The following is a 23757-nucleotide window of genomic DNA, read 5'->3' on the forward strand; positions in this document are numbered from 1 at the left end:
CTTCATACAATTAATAAATGTAATTAAAGTACAAGTAATTGGTGTAGCTCATATTTGAAAGCAGCTGGAGATGCGTCATGAGCTTAAAAAAACTTGCTTGTCTTTCTCTTTTAGATTGGGAGAAGCTTAACCCCTTTATGCCCTTATCTGCTTTTGCACCTCTTTTTATACTTTCAAAAGCCACAATTTTTTATTTTTCAAATTACAGATATGTTTGAAATCTTGTTTTCTGAATACCAATTTGTACATCCTATTGGCACTATTCAATTAATGAATTTGGAAGCTGGAAAAAATTCCAAATGCAGCAAATTTAACAAAAAGAAAAAAAAACATCTGCATCAATTTCTTGCGGGCTTTCAATGTGTGGTCCAAATGGCACCTCCCCTTTTATTCTTTGGTTCAGTACAATTACCAATATATCAAAGGAATTTAGGTTTTATTTATTTTTATCAGGACTTAAAATACAAGAAAACATTTGATTAAATCTAGAAAAAAAATTACATCTTCTATATATTTTCCAAAGTGTCTCTCAAAGTAAGACCGTGCAATGTAAGACCAGACATCTACACTAAATGATAAATCTGGCAAGGTTTTTTACTGTCTAATCGCACTTTGAACCTTCTAAAGTTGGATTAGTTTAATCCACATTCCAACTGTGGAGTATTTGTATAATTTTTGGTGCAAGCTTTTTTCCCATGAGAACACACCCTTATTCCCTGAGACTAAGCCTTTTTTGTTGCACTAATGGTAAAAGTGTCCAAAATATGCAAGTCATTTTTCCATTCAAATTGCAACATAATTTTGTTGTAAATGGCCTAATAATTCTTCCCTCAGGTGTCAGTCTCCTGGTTTGAAAATCCACAATGGCTTACGTGATCAGATATAAATCAAATAGCATGTACTGGGATGGTATTAAAAAGTAATGAAATACAAATCTTGAACAGTGGGACACAGGTATGGTCAACTCAAAATATTGCAGAGGTAACATTTTAGACCCTAGCCAGGATATGCTTATATACAATTTTTTGTGAGGTGTTGAATAGTGGTCTGACATCATTCATCATTGCACGAAGGCTCCTTTTAGCCAGAAACAAGGTCCCTAATCTGGTTTAGTTTGGTCACATCTTTTCATATAAGCATGTTTTAGGTTATACTGGTACAAGCATATCAAGGACTAATGTAAGCAACTTGATAACGTCAATAATAATAATAATAATAAAAATAAAACTTCAATCCAAAACACTGGATAGTCCCAATGCAGGATGACAGAACGCTGCTGGAGTAGGTTGGCAATAGTTGTATTGTGGAGTGGGTATGTGCTCACCATAAATGTGGTAGTATTTATGCTAGATATCAGACTACCTAAGTCCTGGATCCAAATTACCTCATATCAATTCATATGAGATGATGGGGCTATGCGAGAAGAAATTAAGGGGGATTCATTATGCCTTCTCTGCTAGTTTCTTGGCGGAGAAGGCACATGAATCTCCCCATACCCGACAGTTTTTGTCTTTCTCCGACCCACACGCCAGGTTGGAAGGGGGAGCGGTGTGGGCACATTTACTTTAGTCTCCGATCAAAAACTGGAAGCGACTATGGCAAAAAAAAACTCAGTCAGTTCTGATCTGGTCTACTGGTCGGAAGTGGCAGAGGTTGCGCCCATATTCACACAGTCGATCGCAGAAGCGCCAGCGGAGGAAACTTTAAGTTAATACCCACCACTGTGTAGAAAGGGCATGGAGCAATTAAAGGCTCTTATATAGTAATATGTATGGAAATCTTTAACACATAAATCCCAGGATAGAGCTACAGCTTAAGTGCGAGTCCTGAACAACCCCTAAACCATTTTTGAAAGAAAATAGATATGTCTAGCTGCTACTTCCAAAATAAGGCTTCACATTTTCATGATGGCACTTGTTCATACTGATGATATTTCATAAAAGAGCTAAACCCTTTTCTCTGTAGTGCTGTTAGGAATCTGGATGGTTTCCTTTAGTCCCAGACTACAATGATCAGCTGTAATGTGTCTGTAATGAAGCTTTATTGATAATCCTTGGTCCAATTACAGCAAAAAATTTTGAAACTCCCATTGTCACTGGGGCAAAAAAAAAATCTGTCTGCATCTACAATTATAAAATATACAGTTTTGACTTACATACAAATTTGACTTAAGAACAAACCTATGGACCCTATCTTGTATGTAACCCGGGGACTGCCTGTAATGTGCTTGTCCACACAGAGGGCTCTGAGTGCCCCCTGTAGATTGCGCACCATAAGGTAGCCACTGCCAAAGACAGTAGTAATTAAACTGCTTGAGTTCTCTCAAAAGCCTGAACATCTCTTGAAACAAAGCTATGAGAAGGTCAATGTTGCCTGCATCAAGACCTTGAGCCTGCTGAATGAGAATTTTAACTGGTCCTAGATTAGCCTTAGTTAATGGAGAGACCCAAGAATAGGCTGGAGTCACCGAAATGCTGAATGAGACAACATTAAGATTAGATTTGTGCTTTATGTATTTTCACAAGACTAAAAAGTATGTTTTTTTAAAGCTGTTTGCAGATGGTAAAATTCCAGGAACCAGAATAGCTGAGCTGAAGGCAAAGTATACCTTCCTAAATGAGACACTAAAAAGGTATGGTGCCACTAAACTTGAAGTACATTACATTTGTCTTGCATCAATACTTGTGTAAATTATAATACATTGTACTGCATTTAACATTTCTGAGTAAAAAGAACAGCACTATCCTCCACTAAATTAGGAATTCTTGGTACAAGAACTATTTAAAAAATGTTGTGTGTGTTATCAAGATGCCCTGCATCAGTAAGGGAATTCTTCATCCATTTTGTTTTTGATTGTAAAATTACAAATTTTATCTTCTGCAGTTCCCTGGTTATATCTGTTTAAATAATAACCAGATGACAACAAATTCTCATTTACAAATAGTAGTCATTAAAGGCAGCAGTGTATTTGTGGCGGTCCAACAAAAAGTGATAACATGTGGAGGCAGTATAATAAAGCAAAATACGGTCTATTACTAGAGGATCCCCAATTTCATCACAAATAACGCATCAGTGAATAGTGTCCATTAAGAAAGACCATGAAATATATCCAAAAACTGTTTCACTTTACTTCATAATTTCAATATACAATTCAATCCTTTAAAGAAGCATAAAATCGTTCTTATCGCAATGCAGGACAATTTAGGTTGCAGATCAAATCCAATGTGAGTGTAAGAATTCCAAATGGTTCATTTAGTCAACCCAAAGCTCATACATGGACAAACTCACATAGCTTGACCTCGGGCAGAGACTTCTACTCCTACAAATGCTTCACAGTGAAGCGTTTGGAGATTTGGGGACCTCTGCCAAGGTCAAGCTATGTGAGTTTGAAGGTTGGCAGAAAGTACCTCCCCCTGTCCCAAGAAGTTTGGTTCTGATACTGAAGGCAGTGAATGTCAAATCATTAAAAAATAGATGTGTGGGAGAGGGGACAGTTTTCATCCACCCCTGACTATAAGAGTAAAAATATCGATTACAGCTTTTCCAGAGACAGATATTTGTCAGAAACAGCAAAATAGACTTTAAGCAACTAAACTCTGTTTTTAAAAAAAAAAAAGGGACAAAAAAAAATTGGTCTGGAGTAACCCTTATAAAATATACCTGAACAAACCTACAGAACCTATCTGCCGGTATATAGAGCCTAGCATCAAAATGTAAATGAGATAAGTGTAAAATAACACTGAAATAATGGTATATTTTCAGTATAGATCCATGTTACCCTAACTAGCATGCATCTATCACTGGTGACTTTTTGGTACAATGGCTAGCTGATTGCCAAGCTGATAAGGCTAGACCTTTTGAATGTAATGTAGTTAATGAAGACCATGCACCACTATTAAATAATCTGGCACAGTCTACACATTAGAGAGGCAAACTGTACATACCGTTTGCACTAATGGGCTATTGTGTTTGTCGACAAGCTGGGAAAAGACTGAACCCAAAGTGAACTAAGAAGTTTGTGAAAGGTGATGTAGCAAGTGTTATGGTTTGGGGAATGTTTTCTACAGCAGGAGTTGGACCTCTCATACAGCTACATGGGAGAGTGAAAACAAGTGTATATCAGAACCTTCTTCAACAACACATGGTTCCTTCCTTGCATTTTCCAATTAATCAGCCAGCAATTTTCATGCAGGACAATGCCCTCTGTCTCACAGCAAAAAGGGTAAAGCAGTTCCTTGAAATAGAAAGAATTGAAACCATGAAATAGCCAGCCCAGAGTCCTGATGTAAACCCAATAGATAATCTCTGGAAAATCCTTGGTGACAAAGTTATGGCCAGGAAACCCACAACAGTCATTGGACTGGGGAAGAAACTGGAAGAGGAGTGGGTCAAAAATCACACCAGAGCAGTGTGAGAGACTAGTGATATCCTGTAGCTGCCTGTACACTTCCTACTGACTGGTGACAGTTACATCCTTCAGAAATATTTTTTTAATCTTCCTCAGTGCTACGGTCATTGCTGCTAATTTTTTGTAAAATAAATGTACAATTTTATAAAACACTGTCCTAGTGGCATGTTGAACCTCTTACAAATGTTAATATATGGAGATTAAATTATTTCAGAAAAAAATAAAGGGATCATACATTGTTCTCAAATTTTGATCTCCAGGGCATATGCATGGTCTGCAGCTAGTAATAACAGTAGTAATAGAGGTGACAGATAAATGGTCTTGCATTTCCTAGACTACATTTTAGAAATGACAAGTGTGCACCAAGTCATGACCACTGACCTTTCTAAAACTTTCTTCCAGTATACAGGAATCTGAGATCCAATTGCTACAAGATGCTAAACGCTTCACTTATTTACTTGAGCAACAACAACAAGAGCTTGAAAAAGCAGATCAGTTCCCTGAGGGATCAAACACCGAAGTCTCCAGGATGAGGCAACAATTGCTGAAATACAACAATGACCTGAATGAGGCTGAGGAAAGGGAATACCGCCTTCAGTATAAGCTAGAGTGGTAAGTGGCCGTGGCGTTCATTAATGTACCCATTTCTTTTAACAGATAATATGAGGCTTATATGATTTGTCAGGGCCAAGGGCTATCAAAGTTCAACAACATTGAAAAAATTCAGGAAGATTTATTGTGCACAGATAGACAAGACAGTCCGAAACTAATCCAAAAAAATGAACCAAAATTTGAATTGCTTATATAATTTTTGGCACCTCCTCTTTTTTCCACAATGTCAAACCCCTATTGGTATTGGTACAAGGCAGTGTATGCAGACTAAATTAACCCCTTGAGGATCTTTTATTAATTATTTTACAAGGGGTATAACAAATTTTCTCTTATTTTTGCCTTTTTTACATCGGTAGCATATGGACTAAATTAAATTTTATTTACATGTAGGGGGCTATTGCAGTTGCTGATGCCAAAAATGTGCATGTATATATATTTTATGAACACTTCTACAAAATATACCCTATATACTCGAGTATAAGACGTCCCAAGTATAAGCAGAGACCCTAATTTTACCACCATAAACTGGGAAAACCTATTGACTCAAGTATAAGCCGAGAGTGTGGTATACAGCCAGCCAGCCATCATGTAGTATACAGCCAGCCAGCCCCCATGTAGTATACAGCCAGCCCCCTACCAATCGCATAAAAAATAAAAAACTTAATACTCACCCTCCGGTGTCCGGATCTTCGTTGCGATTCCCGGCGGCTCCTCTTCTCTCTATTTTTTTCTCTAGCCGGCAGAGTTGCGACCATGCAATCTGCCAGCGGGCGCACACTATAATGCGGCGGTATTGCCGCTGATGCCGGCTAGCGAAGAAAGAAGAGAGAGGAGGAGCCGCCGGGAACCACGCCGAAGATTGGGACCCGCACCAACGATCCGGACATCGGAGGGTGATTATTACGTTTTTTATTTTTTAATTGACTTGTGTATAAGCCGAGGTGAGTTTTTTCAGCACATTGAAGTGAGTTTTTTCAGCACGAGTATGTACGGTACCTTAAAAGCTAAATGTTAGCACCGATCGCGGGTGTTACCGGTAAGCCTTTGCTGCAATATGCAGCAAAGACTTACCGGCTATGGAGAGGGCTCAGCCCGTGAGCCCTCTCCATGCAGCGCGACCCGACCGCCGCCGTGAATACACGGCGGGCGGTCGGGATTACCGGAGTGTCTTCAAAAGTCGTCTTATACGCCAGAATATACGGTATTTATTTAAAGGGAATTAGTCAGTAGAAAAATATCCCAATCCAGAACATGTATCTTTCATAACCCAGTGTGATGGCATTATCGATTCAAATTAACATTGAATTGAGATTACCTACTGTCTATGTGCAACAAAACAGACAAAACCAGCACATGTAATTAATTGCAAAAATTGTTGTAGCCTTTATTATAGCATCATTATCTTAAAGGAACATAAAAGGCAGACACAAAGGGACAGACAGACTAAAATGCAGTGCGCACGGTTCAGTGTAAATCACATAAATAAGGTTTCCCACGCATGGAAATACTGCTAATGTGAGTGTGGATCACAGTAAGTCCACACACACTTGTACCAACAGCCAAGACCCAAGATACCATAACAGAGAACCCCACTCAATAAAGGGGATGACCAGTAAATCCCAGATATTGAAGGTCAAAGTAAAGGAGAACCTGTCACTGATACAGACCAAAGTCGCACGCACCACCCCGACACATGTTTCGCACGTTAGGCTTCTTCTGGGGGAGTTGAAATGGAGAGTGGCCAAAATACCTGCTGACAGGTGCAGAAGTCTCATTGACAGTTCTAGAAATCGTTTGATTTCAGTGATTGCCTCAAAAAGCTGTGCAACAAAATATTAAGTTAAGGGAAACATCATTTCTATCCAGGGCTGTTTCATCAGTTTTATTTTATTCTTTAATTCTGTTGAAGCATGGTTGAAAAGCAATGTGTGGCTTTCATTTGTTCATTGTCATAGAAATTTTATTTCTTTTACTTTTGTCAGATTCAGGTTTTCTTTTATTAAAAAAGGGGTACCAACAATTTTGTCCACGTGTGTATCTATATTACCCATGACTTACTAAGCTGTCCATAGCCTGTCCTCTCCATATAGCCGAACTCATCAGCAAATACCACCCAAGTGTAATCTCCACTCCTCACAGGACCTTCTGCTTCACTCTGAGATATGCTCATCTCACAACCATATCCAGGATTTCTCCCGTGCATCCCCATTTTCTGGCTCTATCAAAATATTTCACATTTTCCCAAACCTTCTGAACCTTGAAACATAATCTACAACACACACCTTGTGTCTCCATCTACATAGATTGTTAGCCCTCACGGGCAGGGTCCTCCTTCCACTTGTCTCCTGTAGTTTTTGTATTTGTACATACATTTTATTCTTGTTTATTCTTCACCCCTACATGTACGGCACAGAGGTGCCAAGGCTGTATGAAGAGGGCCCACATAGGTGGGGTTTACTGCATATTGCTGCATACACACAATGCTAATACTATTAACCCTTCTGCTGTCAGCATTTAAAAGACAACGGCAAATGGGCAATGCCATCTTTGTTACAATCTTCGCTCCCTGTAACGTCATGGGGGTGCAGTGATCGGTTGCCTTGATAGCCTTGGGTCTCTGTACAACCCAAAGCTGCATTGTATCTGCATCGTTACATTAAGCCACTGGCTAATTGTAATGAGTTCTGTGTAAAATGCCATATACTGCAATACAGTAGTATTGCAGCATATAGTACAAAGGATCAGACCATCTAGGGTTGAAGTACCCTAGAGGGTATAAAAAATAGTTTAAAAAAAGCTAAAAAAATAATAAATTTTAAAAAAAACTGTAAAATGTAATAAATCACAAACATGTTAGGTATTGCCCAGTCTCAAAATGCCTGATATATCAAAACATAAAATTAAAATATTCCGTGCTTTGAACCCAATAATGAAAAATAGCACAAATTGTCTGAAACGCCACTTTTACACCATTTTACATGACATAAAAAATGTATTAAGAAGTGATCAAAAGGTTGTACAGTCTTCAAAATGGTAGCAATGATAACGTCAGCTCAACTTTCAAAAAATGACACCACACACAGCTCCATAAACCAAAGTATGAATTTTTTTTTGTACACATTCTTTTAATTTTTGAAAAATGTATTAAAACACAAGAAACATATATAAATTTGGTATTGCTGTAATCATACCGACACAAAGAATGACGTAGATGTATCATTGGGAGCCCACATTTAACGTTATAATAACTAAGCTCCGGCATTTGGATACACGGGGTGTAACACCCACGGTTGGAGTGGGCTCCGATCGCGGGTGTTTAACCCATTAATTGCCACGGTCAGAACAACCACGGCATTTAAACTGCCTTCTTGGAGTCTTTCACCCATGATCGCTCCCCCCGCCATCGTTGCCCTGGCAGCCCTGAGGTCCAATCAGGACCACATGGCTGCCTGCCGGTAGTGCCTGTAAGATGGCCTCTATAATGTCCTCTTAAAGAGGATGTGCATAGGCTGACGCTGCTAATACCCTGCAATACATCAGTATTGCAGTGTATTATCATGAACAAGCAATCAGATGATTGCTTGTTCATGTCCCCTGGTAGAAGCAATAAAAAAAGTGTAAAAAAAAGAGAAGTATTAACTTCACTCACACCTTCTCTTTTTCCCTATCTCCCTTTAAATTTTTGTTCATATTTTGGTGGTGTATACCTGTGAGTGTTTTTTTTCCATATCAGTTCTATCCTTTGGAACATTGATTTAATTACTATGAAGATCTCAAGGGGTTAACAGTTAACAATCTTCCTAAAAGCTGTTTTTGATAGTTTTGAGGGCTGTAGATTTGAAAATGGGTTGATTTTTTTTAAATGCTAAATATTTAAAATTTCATACAAAACAGTATTCATCCCCAAAATAGTAAATTCTGAAAATAAAGAAGGCAGATATTTGATTTGTAAGCCGCGTGACATGAAAATAAATTATCCAGACATTTAAAAAATGATGAAAATGTAAAGTAGACATATGGGAAATGTTATTCAGCAACTTATTTAGGTGATAAATCTTTCTGAAAATTATTTAAAATTTTGAAAATGGAAATGTTTTTTAAAAAAATCATTGTTTTTTTCTTCTTTTTGTAAATAAACACAAAACTTATCAGCCAAAATTTACCACTAAAATGAAGTGCAACATGTGAGGAAAAAAATCCAAAAAATGAGATGGCTGCGTCCTTAAGGAGTTAATATATATGCTTTTTACAACATAATGGTATATTGGTGTATAATTATGATGTAATGTTAAGTCCTGACTAATACTCATATTCATAAAAGCAACTTACAATTCTTCTAGTGGTGGCGTGGAGCAAATGTCACTGTTTATTCTGGTCTTGATAAGGCAAATTGAATGCACAACAATAGTCTGAGTCATATCTCAGTGTACCTACAGGACAATACATTTTTGTGTATTTGGCATTATGAAGCATGCTTTGAATATCCTATGACTTAATTGGCACTTGATCTGTAGGGAAATGTCAAGCATTCTTCATCTCACATGTAATAGACAAGAACCAATTGTTGTGCTCTTCTAACTTTCCACACTTATGGAAAAACTGAGAGTGCATGTAGCATTCTACACAGTATATTAATTCTGTATTCTAAAGAATGAACTTGTGACCTTTATAGGAAATAAGCTAGTAAAGTGGAGTCAAATGTTATTGTTAATTTTTTAATACCATTTTGTTTTAGTCTTCTGCATAAACTACCTTTCCACTTCCTGTTTTACATGAATTTTATAAGTTGCAATTTTGCAACAGCTGCATTAAAGGAAATTTTCCATTAACAAACTAAACTTCATATATTTGTTCCTGACCTTATACCTTCTAAAAGTAACTTTTAAAATAGCTAATGAGCCACAGTGGCTATGGTGGGGGCGTTACCAGAGCCTCCCGTGCTGCAGCATGACAGGCTGTTACACAGATCAGTAGTAGTCCCCCTTTCCACTGCCTGATGTAATCGCACAGTGAGAGGGAGGGGATTAATGCTGAGGTTGTTGACTCACTAGCGTAATTTTAAAAGTTGATTTTTAATAGAAGGGGTCCATAGGTCACATATATAAGAAGCTTACTAAAGACACAGTGTCTGGATCTAAGTGCCCCCCGGTTTATCATGATAAAAATCAATCAAAACAATTGTTAATAATGGCAAAATACTCAGGTCTGTATTTCCATCTGATATATCCCAAATAAGTTCCGACATTTACACTGTTAAAGGGAAATTCCAGAATAAAAACGCCTATCCATAGAATCGGTATCAGAAAAGATATCAGCAGTATCACCAAAACCACTACATGAAGAGACTGCATTATTCAAATGTATAGCTTCTGTGCTTAAAATTTCAGAACATCCCTATTAACTGGAATGGGATAGAGATGTTGTATGTGTCAGATAGACGTGATGTCACAGACCTTTTAAGTGGGAATGGCACAGGTACCACAGGTAAACATAGCTGCTACAATACCTAGGAGTTATATGTATAGGACCCCCACTCATCTAATATTGAAGCTCTGTTGTGGGTGTCATGCCTTCTCAGGCACATATCTAGTTAATTTTGCCAGCTGCTCCACCTGTTCATAAGTTGTTGTATTGCAGCCTCGTTTATTCTGCCTCACGTTTCCCTGCAGACTAAACTTTTCCTACTTAGGCTTCCTTAGTTTCCCATCATGCCTTTCCCTAGCCTGGCCCCATGCCTCTGCAGCAGCCATCTTGCTCCATAGAAGCAGCACATACTAATGTCTCTCTCTTGGACAGTTAGTTTATCTGTTGTTTTCCTCATCATAGAACAGTCGGCGAGTTACTTATTAGGAGATATGCTGTATATCTTGTACTGAATGCTATTATTTTCTTGTAGTTTTACACTGATCCTATTAATAAAAGTTGGAAAGGACCCCCTGCGTCCAGCTCAATGCATTCATAGGAAAAGAGTTTAGCTGTCTGACAACTCGTTCACAGGGACGGATTGAGGGTGTCAGAACAGAGGGGAAACCCCTTTAACAATGTACAGTGCCTACAAGTAGTATTTAACCCCTAGCAGATTTAGCAGGTTTGATAAGAAGCAAATGAGTTAGAGCCTTCGAACTTCAAACAAGAGCAGGATTTATTAACAGATGCATAAATCTTACAAACCAAAAAGTTATGTTGCTCAGTTATATTTTAATACATTTTAAACATAAAAGTGTGGGTCAATTATTATTCAACCCCTAGGTTTAATATTTTGTGGAATAACCCTTGTTTTCAATTACAGCTAATAATCGTCTTTTATAAGACCTGATCAGGCCGGCATAGGTCTCTGGAGTTATCTTGGCCCACTCCTCCATGCAAATCTTCTCCAAGTTATCTAGGTTCTTTGGGTGTCTCATGTGGACTTTAATCTTGAGCTCCTTCCACAAGTTTTCAATTGGGTTATGGTCAGGAGACTGACTAGGCCACTGCAACACCTTGATTTTTTCCCTCTTGAACCAGGCCTTGGTTTTCTTGGCTGTGTGCTTTGGGTCGTTGTCTTGTTGGAAGATGAAATGATGACGCATCTTAAGATCCTTGATGGAGGAGTGGAGGTTCTTGGCCAAAATCTCCAAGTAGGCTGTGCTATCCATCTTCCTATGGATGCGGACCAGATGGCCAGGCCCCTTTGCTGAGAAGCAGCCCCACAGCATGATGCTGCCACCACCATGCTTGAATGTAGGGATGGTATTCTTGGGGTCGTATGCAGTGCCATCCAGTCTCCAAAAGTCACGTGTGTGGTTGGCACCAAAGATCTCGATCTTGGTCTCATCAGACCAGAGAACCTTGAACGAGTCTGTCTCAGAGTCCTCCAAGTGATCATGAGTAAACTGTAAACGAGCCTTGACATGACGCTTTGAATGTAAAGGTACCTTCCGTGCTCGTCTGGAACGGATACCATTGCGGTGGAGCACGTTACTTATGGTATTGACTGAAACCAATGTCCCCACTGCCATGAGATCTTCCCGGAGCTCCTTCCTTCTTGTCCTTGGGTTAGCCTTGACTCTTCGGACAAGCCTGGCCTCGGCACGGGAGGAAACTTTCAAAGGCTGTCCAGGCCATAGAAGGCTAACAGTAGTTCCATAAGCCTTCCACTTCCGGATGATGCTCCCAACAGTGGAGACAGGTAGGCCCAACTCCTTGGAAAGGGTTTTGTACCCCTTGCCAGCCTTGTGACCCTCCACGATCTTGTCTCTAATGGCCTTGGAATGCTCCTTTGTCTTTCCCATGTTGACCATGTATGAGTGCTGTTCACCAGTTTGGGGAGGGTCTTAAATAGTCAGAAAAGGCTGAAAAAACAGATAATTAATCCAAACATGTGAAGCTCATTGTTCTTTGTGCCTGAACTACTTCTTAATACTTTAGGGGAACCAAACAGAATTCTGGTGGTTTGAGGGGTTGAATAATAATTGACCCATACTTTTATGTTTAAAATTTATTAAAATATAACTGAGCAACATAACTTTTTGGTTTGTAAGATTTATGCATCTGTTAATAAATCCTGCTCTTGTTTGAAGTTTGAAGGCTCTAACTTATTTGCTTCTTATCAAACCTGCTAAATCTGCAGGGGGTTGAATACTACTTGTAGGCACTGTATAATATAAACTATTGTTTTTGTTATTACAACAAAATTGAATTCTGCTTAAAAATATTTACATTTGGCATTGCTGCTTAGTGTACAGGCAGTTCCTGGTGTGTACAATGTCTAAAAACCTCAAAAGATTTAGCTAGAAATAATCCAAAATGTAGTACATGCCTGAGGCCACTTGCCCATGAATGAGTGCAGTCAGTGAAAATCGCTGAATGTGCGGAGGGGATCTCCTTCCCAAACCTCTGATCACAGGAATGAACCAACATTCGGAGTTTATTCAAGTGATCAGAAGTCAGGAGATCCCTTCAGCGCACTCACTGCGCTCACTCATTGCCTTACTGTCCTAGAATCTATATAGAAAGATAAGACATACCCTCAATAATAAACACAGTTTTTATTAAAAACATTTACTAAAAACAGTGCAAACTGCATCATGTGGAGTGTATGAAGTATGCGCCATATTCAGGATTTCTGGTGCACATTCTTCATGAATCTGGTGCCCCCTCCACAGCACTTACAGAGTGCACCACTTTTTTTTTTTTTTTGCTGCACCTTTAACATGGAGCATGCAACACATTTCTGTCTGACTTTTCATGTTAAATGTGGTCCAACTGAGGTCAGGAAGACCCCCTTCAGTGCAGAATTTTGTGTCGCATTTTGTAACACTTAAATACCTGTGCAAGCAGTTGGCACTAGAAAGCGCAAAGTCTGACAGAAAACTGGCGCACAGAGCTTAGTGACTAACCAGTAACTACCACCAAATAGTCACTACTGCTATAGTTAATACTGCTATAAAGTGACCAGACAACACGCTGAAATATAGATAAATAGCACTATGAAACAGTGTTTGCCCATCTGTAGATGCCTGACTCTTACCAGCACCCCTGATGCCGGTGGGTACAGGTGTAATGCTAAGAGGGCGAGTGTTATCCTAACAACACATTTAAAATACTTTTTTATTACAATCATATGAAAAAGTTTGGGCACCCCCATTAAGCTTAATCTTTTTTACTTATCAAAATTTGGGTTTTTTGCAACAGCTATTTAAGTTTGATATATCTAATAACTGATGGACACAGTAATATTTCAGGATTGAAATGAGGTTTATTGTACTAACAGAAATAAAACTCTTTACTTTCCCCCGGAAGATGAGGATAAAGACCCGTGGGAAGAAGAAGCCGAATGTACAGTACAGACTGAAAGTTTGGACACACCTTCTCATTGAGGGCGCGTTCACACGTTCCGCTATCGTCGCGTTCATAACGCGACGCCAGCGCACGGTGGGCGGGGCTCGGGCCAATCGCATATGCGTTTCCCGGGAAACGCATGCGATTAATAACCCGATCGCATGCGTTTCTCTGGAAACGCATATGCGATCGCCCCAAACTCCGCCCCCTGTGAGCTAGCGTTGCGTTATGAACGCGGCGCTAGCGGAACGTGTGAACGCGCCCTCAAAGAGTTTTCTGTATTTTCAAGACTTTAAAAATTGTAGATTCACACTGAAGGCATCAAAACTATGAATTAACACGTGGAATTATATACTTGACAAAAAAGCATGACACAACTGAAAATATGTGTTATATTCTAGGTTCTTCATAGTAGCCACCTTGTGCTTTGATTACTGCTTTGCACACTCTTGGCATTCTCTTGATAAGATTCAAGAGGTAGTCACCAGAAAAGGTTTTCACATCACAGGTGTGCCCTGTCAGGGTTAATAAGTGGGATTTCTTGTCTTATAAATGGGCTTTGGACCATCAGTTGTGTTGTGCACAGCTGATAGTCCTACTGAATAAAATGTTAGCTGCTTTTTTTGTAGCCATAATACAAATTCTAAGTAAAGAAAATCAATAAGGTCTGTATGGTCAGAAAGGAGGACCTGCAGCACGGGGGGGGGGGGGGGGGGGGGAGCTTCCTGTTTAGCAGTATGAGGTGTTCTGAGTGTGGCAGAGGGGCCCACGGCTGCCACAGCTCACCTGCATGTGCTCTGTGCGCTGCACTTGGATGCAGCATGTAAGAGCAGCACATGGCACAGCCACGGGCCCAACTATACCATCGGGCCCAGTCGCGCCCCTATCAATATTATAAACTGGTTGATTGTATTTCTAATATGTTTCATTTAAAATCTTTCAACAGTTTGCGGGAAGAAAAAAGGCTTCTGGAGAGGGAGTATGAAAGAATCCCTAAGACTGGGGTGAGTATCGCATCTTAATATACCATTATCTTTGCACACAAATTCATCATTGGTGTCATGGTATCCATATTGGCCCTGAAAGTTTGGCTAATGTTTGCGTCTGTGTAATGCTTGACTGATGGTTTGTCCTGCCAAACATGTGTATGTTATTATTTGCATGGCATAGCCTGTGGTTTCAGTGGTACTGTGGTGAGCCACTGATTTTTTTTTTTTTTTTTTTTTTTTTATAGGTAAGATGCTAGACCCATGGGTAGGATGATGGGTAAATGTTAGGAGAAATGTTTAGAATATGATATCTAATAACCCGGGCCGATTCTAGCATTTTTGCTACTTGAGGCAAAAATTTAAAATGCTGCCCCCTTCCCTGGCTCCCAATGATATTACCTCTAGTACACACTGGTAGTCGGTCATTAGTCACATTAGGCATTAGTGACATCTAGTACCTTACAGGTGATGATCTGCTATAGAAGGAAGAGGACTTCTTTACGATTTCTCCCAGCCATTGCTTGTATCAGCTGAATTCATAGTCACACGTCTCCAGCTCCATGCAACACAACTCCACAGCCTGCCCCCCCATTAGTAGTATATAGAGCTGACGCCTATAAAAATAGTAAAGTTTGTACTTACTTTGAGCCCCAGCGCTTAGCCGCAGCTCCTCCTCCTCTTCTCTCGCCGGCAGCCGCACTGTGTGTAGTGACACAGTTACGCATGCGTGATGATGTCACTGGCCTGTGTCCTTCAGAGTGGTGTGCACAGACGCATTGCGCTGCACCGCTCTTCTTATCAATTACGTCAGTGCCTTAGAGGCACCAATGTAATTGATTTTTCAGGTAGTACGGACTGCTAGCATTTGGCGAGTCCATACTACCAGTGGCAGAATGCCGCCTGAGGCGGGGGCCTGATCCTGCCTCATGACAGATGTAACCAAAAATTACATGCGGATTGCCAAAACACTGTTTTATACAAACTCTACAAGATTTTTACCTTTATCAATGAGTATTCTCTTCACTTGCATGGAAAATAATGTAATTTATACTGTAGGAGTTAGAGAAGAAGGCCAAACTCCTGAAAGAAACCAGCGATGAGCTACAAAAGGAGAACACCCAGAGAATTTTGGAGATTAAAGCATTAAAAGAAGACTTGGCTTCAAAGGAACGAGAGATTCAAAGAGAGCAAACAGAACTAGAGAAGACACAGGAGAAACAAGAAATCATAAAGGTACCATGAATAGAAACTGACAGATTTTTGTGTTATATGAAACCACTCTGATGTTTTATACTTCATCTGCTTATTATTGTTATATGCAAAATAGGATTAAAGTAAAGTATTAAAAATATAGATGTTGACCTCAGAAAGTGTGCCTTTTATCTATTTAGACTGAAGCCAACAAAACACTATATGCACAGGCAGTGCATTCAGCAAGTTTATTTTATGAACCTTTTTACATTATCACATTTTGTTATGCTGCAGCCTTGATAGAGATTTTTTATCTAGGGCTTAAACCACCCTTACTTTAGTTGTAAAAGGTGACTTCCAAATTAACTCTTTCATGGCTGCCCAGGACCAGACAAGAGAACAAACCCAAGTCACATCAGTCTCTTAGTGTATGTAGAATCTTTCCCTTTATTCACACGCAGGCGCATATATAAAACACAAAATCGCCATCAAAGGGGCATGAACAGAAGATAGAATACTGCAGTGCTATTGGCCATAATGAATTTTAGCAGGACTTTCTCCGAAAAGGTTAATAAACTATGCACTGTCTTCCCAAGCCTTGTTCACAGACTAATAGGCCTCGTGTTAGCTTGTATAAGTCACAACATGGCCTTCAGACAGAGAGGAGCGAGAACACAGCACCCCGGAGGCGAAACATGTCGGGGGGAGGGGGTGTTCTGTGTTTTTATTTAGCGATCATAGGACCCAAATGATATAGAGGCAGATAGGATAAGTTAGTGTCAAAAAATCTGAGTGTGTATGTTTTAGTGGAATATATGTGCCCAAGACACACAAGTGTGATTAAGGTCGAATACCTCTTCTAAAGTGATACAATGGAGATAGAAAGTGAGAGTATCTATATTCCAACCTACCTACTGTTGATACAATTATAACGTAATTTACCAACAACATTATTGAGAGGGAGCAACGTTGTATCATTTTCATTAGATACAATTGACGACTCAGGACTGACACCTAGTGTCTCAGGAAAATCAGTTAGTACCTGCCTGTGATTCGGTGATACTTTCCTCTCTACATCTTGTTTCAAGATAAAGTTGACACGGTATAAAGTAAAACACCACAACACACACCACTCAGGCCACTAATATAAAAAAAACATACATCTCTATAATTGTATCGATCACTCTAGGTCATGGTGATTGTAGATTTTTTAAAAAATCCCACTTTTGTGTTATTCATATTATAATTTTAAAGAGAATAAATAAAGATAAGCTTTTATATACACGCAAGTTTTCTGTCTTGACCAATGGGTCTCAGCGAGGCCATATCCAGGCCTTTTTTGTAAAATTAGATTGTACATTAATGAACAAATAAAAACATTTTTGATCTTACCAATTGGCTACAATGAAACAGAGTTAAAATTTTAAAAGGGGTCTGAAAACTTTCCGTACCCTCTGTATCTTCACAGGATGTTACACTGTATCATAGTATCATAGTACATAAGGCTGGAAGGAGACGCAAGTCCATCAAGTCCAACCTTCAAGAATTAAATAAATGTTTTATCCCCATAACCCGTGATATTTTTTCTCTCCAGAAAGTCATCCAGGCCTCTCTTGAACATGTACATAGAGTCGGCCATAACAACCTCCTGCGGCAGAGAGTTCCATAGTCTCACTGCTCTTACAGTAAAGAACCTTTGTCTATGGTGATGGTAGAATCGCCTCTCCTCTAGGCGTAGAGGATGCCCCCTTGTCCTGGTCACAGGCCTAGGTATAAAAAGATCTTTGGAGAGATCCTTGTACTGTCCGTTCAGGTATTTGTACATTGTAATGAGGTCTCCCCTCAGTCCTCTTTTTTCTAAACTGAATAATCCCAAATTTTGTAATCTGTCAGTGTACTCTAATCCCCCCATTCCCCTAATAATCCTGGTTGCTCTCCTCTGCACCCGTTCCAGCTCTATTATATCCTTTTTATACACTGGTGCCCAAAACTGTACACAATATTCCATGTGTGGTCTGACCAGGGCCTGGCTCTGGTCACTAAAATTAAGTTTACCATCCACCAATACGCCCAAGTCCTTTTCAGCTTCAGTTTTATTAAGTAATTGACCGTTTAGAACATAATTATACTTTTTGTTTCCATGGCCCAAGTGCATAACTTTACATTTATCTACATTAAACCTCATCAACCATGTCTCTGCCCATCCCTCAAGCTTCCACAAATCCCTCTGTAATGCTAAACTATCGACCTCAGTATTTATTACTTTACACAGCTTAGTATCATCTGCAAATATTGAAACTTGACTGTGTAAACCCACTACAAGGTCATTAATAAAAATATTAAAAAGAAGTGGCCCCAATACTGACCCCTGTGGCACTCCACTGGTAACATCAACCCAATCTGAGAATGTGCCATTAATGACCACCCTCTGTTTTCTATCACTAAGCCAATTACTTACCCAGATACACAGATTTTCTCCTATTCCCAGCAGTCTCATTTTATATACCAACCTTTTATGTGGCACGGTGTCAAATGCCTTTGAGAAGTCCAGATATACAACATCCACAGCGTCCCCCAGATCCAGTCTTGAACTTACCTCCTCGTAGAAACCAATCAGATTAGTCTGACAGGACCGATCTCTCATAAACCCATGCTGACGCTGGGTTATAAGGTTGTGCACAGTGAGATACTCCAGGATAGCATCTCTAATAAACCCCTCAAATATTTTCCCCACCACAGCAGTTAGACTTACGGGTCTGTAGTTTCCAGGATCGCTATTTGATCCTTTTTTGTATATTGGTACCACATTTGCTATGCGCCATTCCTGTGGAACTGTGCCAGAGCACTTCCCTCCTCCCACTGGGTGAGATTACAGCGGGCAGAGAGAGGGGGTAAGAGTCAAGGGAACAGGGGGCAGATGGGATATGCTCATGCACAGTGTAACAGCCTGTGAATTTACAGCAAGGAAGTCCTCTAGTGACACCCCCAGAACCCTTCATGCTCATTAGCATAATTGTAAAACTTAATTTCAGAAGGCCATGGATAACAAATATAAGAAGCTTACCACAGTCACTGTGCCTGGATCTATGAGCAAGTGTCCCTGGTTTATCATGCTGGATTATGATGGCAAATTTCCTATAAATGCTTATGGATGACAAGAAAACAGCATTTATAGATGGTGAATGGGTCACATTGCTATCTGTTGTAAGGATAGAACTAGCTGCAATGAACTCAATTGACTTGTTTTGGGTTCACATCACGTTTTACGAATAAGTTAAGTGTTTGTCGGAAAAGCAACACACGTATGCGTTTAGCAAATATATTGACAAATAGTGGCAGATGGAGGTATAGATGTTGCCTCTGTCTGGCCGCTATACCTCCTGTAGGTAAAAAAATGCAGGATGGAAAGACTCCAGCGATGTATGCGCTCAGTGGAGGCAATGGATGGCTATGGGATGTGAATGCAGTGTATTGCATCTCTCCCCATAGCCACGGCGAGCAACGGGTTGAGGGAACATCCCGTTTACTCAGGGAGGGGGGTCCCTGGGTGACTTATCCCATAGGATACAGTGGGAAACACCTGTGCCATACGTTGGAAGGACAAGACGGAATCATCCTAATGTGTCCTTACAACGAGTGGCAAAAAAAATGAGGTGTGAACCCTGCCTTATGGTGGGATCTACATGGGTTCCAATGTGGTGCACATTGTTTTACAGGAGGAAGAGTTTTTTCAGTAAAGAGCCTTAGGGAGAATATCAAAATATATTAGAAGAAAAAATAATCAATATGTGTATGTGTTTTCTGTTTTAGGATGAACTTGTTCAGGTCCAGAATATCCCAGAGCAAATTGGCAAAGAAATTGAGAAGATTAATCGTAAAACAATGTATGGAATTTCATGTCAACTTCCAAAATATAAATGTGTATGTAGTATATACCATGCCAGGACATAACATCAAGATAATGATAACCAGATAGCCAAGGGTATTCCTTGTTACATGGAATGATATGCAGATGGTTTTCAAGCCATTTCCAGACTAGCATATATGAAATATATTCTGGATATGAACTCCGACCTGCCAAGGGAATGACTTATTTATCTGTAGATACTAGATTCATACATTTTGAATATAACATATATTCCATAGTCTGAGGTTCAGTTTTTACAGTCTTAAACTGGATTCACACGCTCATTGGGGGACGTATATACGGCCGATGTATATGCATCGCATATATGCTCCCACCATAGGCCGGCAATGGCCGCACGGAGCAGTACGGTGCCGCATGTCCCATCTTTCCCCATGCGCCATGTTTCTCTGTGGAGTGGCTGACGTGTGCCCGCCGTGCTACTGTATGGCAGACACACGTTTTTGTGAATTTAGCCTTAGGGTACATTCACGCGGCAGTATGCTCGCTGGGGAGGAAGAGGTGGCCCCCCCATAGGAAACAGCGGCGCACGGCCGCACATTCAGGAGAATATAGAGCATGGTCCATCTTTTCCCGGTGTATGGTGCGGAATAGTGCCACAGAAGTGTCATTGCTGTCTATAAGGATGTATATGCGGCCGCAAATTTGCTGTCACATATCCATTGCCACAGACGGCCGTCTGAATGAGCCCTTATCCGGTATATATTTTTTATATCATAATATAAGATAAGTAGTAAAGGGGTATTTCCATTTCAGCAAAGAAATGCTAATGTTTGTATAATGAAAAGTTTTTTAGATCTCTGCTTGCTGCCCTTAAAGACATGTCTATCCACAACATCATGACACTTTCCAATCAGTAAAGACAGCTCAAAGTAGGAACACACAAACAAGCGGAAAGTTAACAACCAATTCATTTCTAGAATGAATAACAGTGGAATGGTAACTGAAACGTTTTTAGGATAATATGATATTCAAGGTATAACAAAAAGATTGGGACAGTGGAATATCTTGCAAAATACACACCGGATTGAAAAACTAAAGATGTGTGTGTCAAATGTTTTGCAAAAATCCAATGATTCCAAAATCAGCCTTCCATCCCCAACCCCTGAAGGTGGGGCCAACTTAAAAATCTTAAATATGATTTGACCTAGGTCTTTTTCAATTCTGGTGACAGATTGTGCTGTAATTGCCAAAAGTCAAATTGTGTGCAAAAACATTAAACAAAGATATTTCAATAAACTAGATCAAAAATCTGAAAATAGACATAGGCAATACTTTTTCTAAAAGTAATCCAATGTTACCAAAGTCAAGCACTTAATGTATTTGAAAACTTTGTAGGCAATAAGAAAAATCCCCATCTTCAGAGAGGCGAAGACTTTAAAGAGGTAACTGTAAAGGTTTTTTGTTTTTCACAAATCAATAGCTCTTGGGATATAAAACAACTTTGCCTATTATCTTTATTACCTATATGCAGCACTCAGTGCTGCAATGGCTGCCTTCTCTCCATGTGCTTAAAAGCCCTGGAATCCTTCAGAGAAACAAAGTGTAAACAAAACTACGGATTAATGGGAGTGGAGGAGCTGCTGCTCCCTGCTCACAGGGGAGGAGGTCATGTAACAGTGAATGCAGCAGAGCTGGATATATATGCAGATGTCTCCTGCACAGAATAGTGAGGTACACGATCTCCCTGTTCCCTATCAGTCCCTCTATCCCAGTCTGTGATTGTAAGTTTCTCTGTCTGTCTCTGCTCTTCTCATTGCTCCCTTCCCCCATCTTGCCATCAGCACTACCAGCTCTGTCCAGATAAGCTATTAACTCTGGTTATAGACTGCATGTAACTGGGTTACTTATGATTTCTACCACTTATTACATGTTCCCTGCTCCTCCATGTGATGGAAGCTGCCAGACTGTCACCATATACATCCTGTATGTGCACTGTTCAGTGGATTTACTTGTGGGACACTAAATGGCTTTAATGCTACATTACTTTGAGAGAGAACACAAGGCATCATGGGATCTACGCTAGGTGGCCTCAGCCACAGCACAAAGTAGGCAGCGTTATGTTTGTTTTAAAGGGGGAACAGGGCTGGATCATAGGGGGGGCTTCCAGGGCGTGATCCCTGGGGCCCCCACCACTTTGCCTTTAAAAGGGCCCCCACCAAATTGGGGCCACCTCGGCCGCCGCCCAATTCCCGCTACATATCTGCCTTTAGTCTATGGCAGAGCAAGGGAACAATAAGCTCCCTGCTCTGCCATAGACGATAGAAAGTATGTAAAGATGGCAGCGCCCTGCCTCTGGGTGACGTCGCAGAGTGTGACGTCACAGCGTGTGACGTCATCGCAATGCGACTCACGGCGCATCCACCCAACACGAGAGGGAGGAAGAGGACGGCGCGCATCGGAGGAACGATGGAAGGTGAGAACAATTTTATCTAGATCTGTATATATTTATTATTGGGGGATTGTATATATTTATTATTGGGGGAGTGTATATAGCAATATTAGGAATCTGCATATAGTTGTTTATAGGGAGTGTGTATATAGAGTTATTATAGGGGGGACTGTATATAATTATTATAAGGGGACTGTATATAATTATTATAAGGGGACTGTATATAGTTATTATAAGGAGACTGTATATAGTTATTATAGGGAGACTGTATACGGTGATTGCTGGGGGGAGCTGTATACGGTGATTGCTGGGGGGAGCTGTATACGGTGATTGCTGGGGGGAGCTGTATACGGTGATTGGGGGGAGCTGTATACGGTGGTTGTTGGGGGGGGGGAGCTGTATACGGTGATTGCTGGGGGGAGCTGTATACGGTGGTTGTTGGGGGGGAGCTGTATACGGTGGTTGTTGGGGGGGGAGCTGTATACGGTGGTTGTTGGGGGGGGAGCTGTATACGGTGGTTGTTGGGGGGGGAGCTGTATACGGTGATTGCTGGGGGGAGCTGTATACGGTAGTTGTTGGGGGGGGAGCTGTATACGGTGATTGCTGGGGGGAGCTGTATACGGTGGTTGTTGGGGGGGAGCTGTATACGGTGGTTGTTGGGGGGGAGCTGTATACGGTGGTTGTTGGGGGGGAGCTGTATACGGTGGTTGTTGGGGGGGAGCTGTATACGGTGGTTGTTGGGGGGGGAGCTGTATACGGTGGTTGTTGGGGGGGGAGCTGTATACGGTGGTTGTTTGGGGGGGGAGCTGTATACGGTGGTTGTTGGGGGGGAGCTGTATACGGTGGTTGTTTGGGGGGGGGAGCTGTATATGGTGGTTGTTGGGGGGGGGGGAGCTGTATACGGTGGTTGTTGGGGGGGGGGAGCTGTATACGGTGATTGCTGGGGGGAGCTGTATACGGTGGTTGTTGGGGGGGGGAGCTGTATACGGTGGTTGTTGGGGGGGGGCTGTATACGGTGTTTGTTGGGGGGGGAGCTGTATACGGTGGTTGTTGGGGGGGGGGAGCTGTATACGGTGGTTGTTGGGGGGGGGAAGCTGTATACGGTGGTTGTTGGGGGGGGGAGCTGTATACGGTGATTGCTGGGGGGAGCTGTATACGGTGGTTGTTGGGGGGAGCTGTATACGGTGGTTGTTGGGGGGGGAGCTGTATACGGTGATTGCTGGGGGGAGCTGTATACGGTGGTTGTTGGGGGGGGGGAGCTGTATACGGTGGTTGTTGGGGGGGGAGCTGTATACGGTGGTTGCTGGGGGGGAGCTGTATACGGTGGTTGTTGGGGGGGGAGCTGTATACGGTGGTTGTTGGGGGAGCTGTATACGGTGGTTGTTGGGGGGGGGAGCTGTATACGGTGGTTGCTGGG

General features: G+C 41.0%; 1 protein-coding gene across 1 annotated transcript in view; it reads left to right on the top strand.

Annotated features, from left to right (window-relative positions):
* CCDC146 (coiled-coil domain containing 146) overlaps positions 1 to 23757 on the top strand; it is a 70694-nt gene that overhangs the window by 20077 nt on the left and 26860 nt on the right. Inside the window, exons 3-7 of the mRNA XM_072147229.1 lie at positions 2550 to 2632; positions 4811 to 5020; positions 14790 to 14847; positions 15889 to 16065; positions 19834 to 19907. Coding sequence (XP_072003330.1) covers positions 2550 to 2632; positions 4811 to 5020; positions 14790 to 14847; positions 15889 to 16065; positions 19834 to 19907 — 602 coding nt within the window. The remainder of the gene's footprint in view (positions 1 to 2549; positions 2633 to 4810; positions 5021 to 14789; positions 14848 to 15888; positions 16066 to 19833; positions 19908 to 23757) is intronic.

This window comes from Engystomops pustulosus, chromosome 4, assembly GCF_040894005.1.
Source record: "Engystomops pustulosus chromosome 4, aEngPut4.maternal, whole genome shotgun sequence".
Classification (NCBI taxonomy): Eukaryota; Metazoa; Chordata; class Amphibia; order Anura; family Leptodactylidae; genus Engystomops; species Engystomops pustulosus.